The sequence below is a fragment of the Tamandua tetradactyla genome, chromosome 11 (assembly GCF_023851605.1).
Source record: "Tamandua tetradactyla isolate mTamTet1 chromosome 11, mTamTet1.pri, whole genome shotgun sequence".
Taxonomy (NCBI): domain Eukaryota; kingdom Metazoa; phylum Chordata; class Mammalia; order Pilosa; family Myrmecophagidae; genus Tamandua; species Tamandua tetradactyla.
The window spans coordinates 12,523,975-12,530,027 of NC_135337.1; the positions used below are offsets into that span (position 1 = coordinate 12,523,975).

The 6,053-nt window shown below is 42.2% G+C and overlaps 1 protein-coding gene across 1 annotated transcript; it reads left to right on the forward strand.

Moving 5' to 3' along the window:
• The first annotated feature begins 1,674 nt into the window (after nt 1–1,674).
• Nucleotides 1,675–6,053, forward strand: LAMTOR5 (late endosomal/lysosomal adaptor, MAPK and MTOR activator 5). Its single transcript, XM_077119955.1, has 4 exons — nt 1,675–1,813; nt 2,682–2,743; nt 4,621–4,738; nt 5,722–6,053. The coding sequence occupies exons 1-4, from the start codon at nt 1,779–1,781 to the stop codon at nt 5,780–5,782; spliced, it is 276 nt and encodes a 91-aa protein (XP_076976070.1). The 5' UTR covers nt 1,675–1,778; the 3' UTR covers nt 5,783–6,053.

Sequence of the window (6,053 nt, forward strand, 5' to 3'; positions counted from 1 at the left end):
GGTGTAATGGAACCCTTACCAAGTGCCTTAACTCCACTGCCCCGGGACCATGCTTCCTGGTAACTACTGTTCCTCAATTAACTCTCTATAGGGAGTCCGAACAAACTTGGTTACTGCCCTCTCCTCACTCCAAAAGGGCTGTCTTTCTTCCCATCCTGGTAGGCATCAGCCTAACTGCCTCAGTCGCAGCCTCAGCTGCAGTGGGAGGGGCACTGGGACATGGTTTTTTTTTTTTTTTTTATTAATTATTTAGATTAAACCAAGGTAACTTAACAGAACACTTTGAGACATGGTATTTCAACCTCTCAAAACTCTGAGACTCAACTACAGGTAGCCCTGGAATCAACATCAGAATCCCTTTCCTCTCTACAACGTCAACTTACCTCACTAGCCCAGGTAACTCTTCAAAATTGACCGACCTTAGACCTGCTAACCATCGAAAAAGGAGGAACGTGTGTATTCCTTCAAGAAGAATGCTGCTATTACGTCAACGAGTCAGGTCTGGTGGAACAAAATACTCACACCTTAAACAAACTAAAAGAGGATCTCTACCACAGAAAACAAGGAACCAGCTCTGCCTTAGACTGGTTTTCTTCCCCCCTGGTGACATGACTCCTCCCGCTAGTAGGACCAGTTATCCTAATCTGTCTCTTTTTTCTCCTAGCTCCCTGTCTCCTCAACCTCCTTCAGGGACGCATGAAGGAACTGTCCCAGCTAGCAGTCAACCAAATGCTCCTGCATCATTGCCACCGCCTACCCTCCTCACCTGATTCCTATAGCTAACCTACTCCCTCTCCTGACCATGACAACCCCAGCCCATCACCCCACGTCGCCCCAGCACAGCAGAAAGTAGCCAGAAGAACCTCAACGCCCTATTATCACAAAAAGGCTGGAATGTTAGGTTGGGGGAACCGTGAAGGGCACTGCAACTGGAGCTGCAGAGGCTGTGTCGCCCCTCCCAACATGGCTTCTGGAGCCACCCCTTCTGGACACCTGACTTCCGGAGAACCGCCCCTTCCGACGTCACCTGACCCGCTTGCATAAAAACTGCCCACGCCATCACCCATTTCAGACTCACCTTCCTCCATCTTGGATTCCGTGAGCTCTTCCCGGGAGCACAGAAATAAACCTGCCCACTTTAAATTTCCCGGTCTACCTTCCCTCTTCCTCAGCCTTTCGCCTCCTAAACCTTTCATTTTTAAATAGCCTTACCCAGTCTTCTTTAACAGTTAAGATTCATATGCCACTTTCTTCCCCAAAACTTTCCTGCACTCTCCTACCCCATGGAAGTACCCATGTCTTTGTCTCTGACACTTTACCAATTCAGTACCCAGCTGGGGGGTTTAACATGATGCCACCTCGCGCCTTAGTCCTTTGTGTGTATGTGTTTCTCCCTAAAAGCCTGTGGGCCCGTCATAGCGGTTCTGCGTCTCTTCTCCACATCTTTGATTAAAATCCAAAGGTTAAAAATCACTGAGACAAAGTGAAAGACCAGAAACCAAAGACAAAGAGGCCTGGCTGTCGACCCTCTCCGGGGTGGGAAATAACTCGCAATGCCGGCCTCCGCAGGGGAGCCCGGAGTGGGTGGAGCACTAAGGCTATCCAGGAGCGGCATGGCGTCTCCTGGTTACAAACGCGGAAGCTGCACCGCGATCTATTTTGATCCTTCAGAGCTGCCATCCAGTCTGCGTACCACTCATGCCACGTGACGGAGGAGCCCCTACGATCTGTGGCCGAGAAGTACGTGGTGCGCTGAGTGATCGCGGGCGGCCAGCGGAATGGAGGAGACTTTGGAGCAGCACTTGGAGGACACGTGAGTAGTGCAGACCTCTTCGGCTTGTGCTGAGGTCGCGGCGTTGAGGCTGAAGCGGAACAAAGGGCATGTGCTGCGAGTGCTACCCTGGCGTCTGGGAACACGGAACAACCTCCAAGGCGCGGATGTGACTGTGAGGCTTGCTCTGGGGCCGCAGGGCGGGGCCGTGACCCGGAATTAAAATCTCTCCGGGTTGCTTTGCACACTCCCTCCCGGAGCGAGTCTCCGGGATTCAAATCTGAGGCATACTACTCTGGTGTCGTTATTTCGGGCGTTTTAGGGAATGGGTTATGTTTTAGAAAGGATGTACCACGTGTGCAAAGTGGAACCCTGCATTGTAAACATAAGCAGACACACGTATCTCCTTCCATACGAACCAGCTACTTGGTGCTTAGGGGGATGATGGGTCATCCCTTATTTTTTTTAATGAATGATATTTTTGTAAGATCCGGATTGGGAAAGTTTAAGAAGGCATACAGGGAAATATACCTCACTCCCACCACTGTACTCCAGCCTCTCAATTCCCTTCCGGGAAACTCCTGTTACTTAGACTGTTCCAAAAATTGCTGTACTTGAGTTAGTATATTAAAGCTCGCATTGAGCAAAGGGAACCCTGGATATTACAATGTTTGTGACCCTCCAAAGGTAAATTATACCTGACAATCTTTTTGTTTTTGTTAGTGAGAATTAATTTAAGTTAATTGGTTTTATTTTTTCTAGAGGCGGGGAGGGATGATAATGAAAAAGGCGTTGAGAAACACTGATTTAAAGCACTTAACAACAGTGCCTGGCATGTATAAAGCCTTAATGTGTTATGGTAATTTAAGCCCATGTTCTCTCTTCATCCCGCCTCTATTTCTGGAACTAGAATGAAGAATCCATCAATTGTTGGCGTCCTGTGTACAGATTCACAAGGACTTAATCTGGGCTGTAAGTATCTTACACCAAACTTTTGGTGTGTTACAAGTATCTGATATTGACCTGGAGTCAAGTGTATTAATGCTATTCTCTAGCTTTTATTTCTTGCTGTCCTGCCACTTTGAATTGGTATTTAAGAAAGTAGGACCATTCCCTGCAGTTCTAGAATTAAAGCATTTGGCTCTACTAAAATAGTATTTGAATCATTTTAAATTGCATTTAGAAGGGACTTCAGGTAATGACAGTATTAACCCTTTATTGGATGTATGCCATATGCTGGAATTGTACTAGCCTTTATCTGCATTTTTTCTAGTTTTCACAGTAATCTTGGATGGTGCTATTTTTTTAGTCTAACATACACGTAACAATAAGTGAGTAAACAGTAAAATGTATTCTCTTTTAAATGTACAGCAGATTCAGAGCCAGAAACATCTGGGTTCAACCTCATGCTCTTCCATTTGCTAATAGTGTAAACTTAGACCACTTCTGGGCCTCAGTTTCCTTACTGAGTTGTTTAATAATTATACTAATAATAGAATTACATTTATTGAGCTCTTGGGCTATGTACCAGGCAGCATTGTAAGTGTTTTAGATATCATTCATTTAGTCTTCATAAAACCCTATGAGGAAGATAGCCGCTTTCCCAGTTTCCTTGAGGCAAAAAAGTCAGGTAACTTGCCCAAATTCACATAGCTAGCAAGTGGTTGAGTTAGGACTTGAATCTTTCTCCAAAACCTCTTAATTACAACACTATAAAATTATATCATATGTGTAAAACACTCAGCACAGAACCTAGACATAGTAATAAAGAGTCACAATTACAGATGAGGAAATAAATCCAGAAAGATAAATAACCAAAGCATTCAGTTAATGTCAGAACTAGGAAGTCCAGGACTCTTTACTTCTAACAAGAATTTTTTAAACTAAATTTCTTGCTGGAAGGATAACTGAAATGGGTAATATTTGTAATAGTTGTGTTCCTCACAGATTAGTCAGTTGGAAGAGAAAAGGCAGATTTTTCTAAAATGCTTGCCAGGCTCACTAATGGAAAGGCTGAAATTCAAGTATGGAAATTTAAAACTAAGTCAGTTTCTTCAAGAAAGCTTTAAGGCCTTAAAGGCTACACTGTGGCCAGTTAAAAGTAAAATCAGCAATAGTTAATCCATAAAAATGGTGCCATAGTTGCAAGACTGTTACCCAACTTAGGTGCAAGCACAATTTAGGCATATGTTACCTCAATGAAAACATAAAGTAAACTTAGTAATTACTTTATTTTCTTGGGACCCTAAATTATTTACCTACAGGCTAAAACAAACATTAATAAAGAGGCAGTTCTTTTGACATTTGAAAACAGCTAGCTTATTCTTGCCAAATTGATTGTTCACTGATTGTATTCACAGGTGCTGTCAAGATGGTCTTATGATTGAACTCCCAAGTTCAATTATATATCCTTTGAGGTTGAGCTCAGTGAAAAGAAATCAGATTTCCCAGGAGAAATTAATTAGTTTCACAAGTCTCTTGTCCTTACTGACTTCTTGTCAATCTCACCTCTGAATTTTTTTGTTTTCAGTAAGGTCCTAAAAAATGAATTTCTTTTAGATTGATTTGAATTATAGCTTTATATCGTTGGAAGGTGTTTCAAGATGGCAACGAAAATGACTTTGAAAACTGAGTGTTGTCCTCACATTGTTGATTTAAGAACTGTTGTCTTTCTCATCTAGTAGTTATAACCAGTTGATTATCAGGGCAAAAGCATTTCACGTCAGTACCTAACATAGGAGACAGTTAACTGAATCTTGTGTTTGTGAATAATTCAATGATAGCTCCTACTATAACTCCTTACTCATTTTTGGACAGTCAGGTGACATGATATCATCTCTGTCTTCTAGGCCGTGGGACTTTGTCAGATGAGCATGCTGGGGTGATATCAGTTCTAGCCCAGCAAGCAGCTAAGCTAACTTCTGACCCCACTGATATTCCAGTGGTATGTCTAGAATCAGATAATGGGTGAGTAGATGTCAGTAGATCCTTTCCTTTCCTTTTTGTACAGGAAGCTTCCTAGGAAAGTTGAATGAAGTCTGGTGGAGAGTGAGTCATGTCTCCCATGAAAGGCACATTCAGGTCCCAACCCCCGGTTCTGTGGATGTGCACCCATTAGTAAATAGAGCCTTTGAAGCTGTTATTAGTTAAGGTGTACCCATACTGAATGAAGGTGGGCCTTCATTCCAATCCAATATGGCTGAATTTGGACACTGAAAGAAAAGTCACAGGTAGCAGCCAGAAGCTGGAAATCAGCAGAACTTAGAAGAGAAAGAAGACCCCACCATTTACATTGCCATGTGATGGCAAAACCAAGGAACTACAGAAGCACAAAGATTGCTGGCCAGCCAGAAGATACATTCCTGGAAGGAAGCAAGCCTTCCAGCCTCTGAAACCACAAGTCATTTGCATTCCTGTTGTCAAACTAATCTGTTGCATGGTATTTGTTGCATAGCCATGAAACTAATACAGAAATCTGCCCTGTGATCATCAGTAATTATTTAACATTCTAGTCAAAGATCAAAACTTATGTAGTGGTGGAGTATATTAAAGATATTCCACCCTGGACCAGATAAGTCCTGAAACCTACAGGGCCCAACCTCTCCAGAACATCAGATATTTCCATCTCCCTGCCCTGTATTAGTGACAGACCCTCCCAACATGCTGGTGCTAGGAAGTTTTATGTAAAACCCCTTTCTAGGAAGCAACCATTACAGGAATTCATTTCATTTTTATATTTTATTCTCTTTTGTAGTCCCAAATGTTTTACTGTGTTCCTTTTTTTTTTTTTTTTTTGGCATGGGCAGACTCCAGGAACCTGTATCGCTTTTGTGAGTGGAAAAAAAAAAAGATAGTTTTTGAAATTGTATCCTAAACCAAACAGTATTCTTAATCTTACACTCAGTCACACTTCTAACATTTTACTAAGCATCTTCTGCTTTGCTTTTCAGGAACATTATGATCCAGAAACATGATGGCATCACTGTGGCAGTGCACAAAATGGCCTCTTGACGGTTCATATCAATTCTCCAGCCTTTCATTGGGTCTCAGTTCTCCTTATGTTAACTATCTTACAGAACTATTAAACCTCCAGTAGTTAGATCATCATGTAATGTGTATTGGGCATTTTTCTATTTATTTTACAGTAAATGCTTTTTTGACACTGTATGGATTGACCTATCAAAATGTTGGTAAGAAAGTATCTTGTTTTGAAGCAGCAGGTCCAGGGCACTTTGTATATAGATTTTTTTTTTTTATGTTCAATAAATCTGGTTGGAGGAAA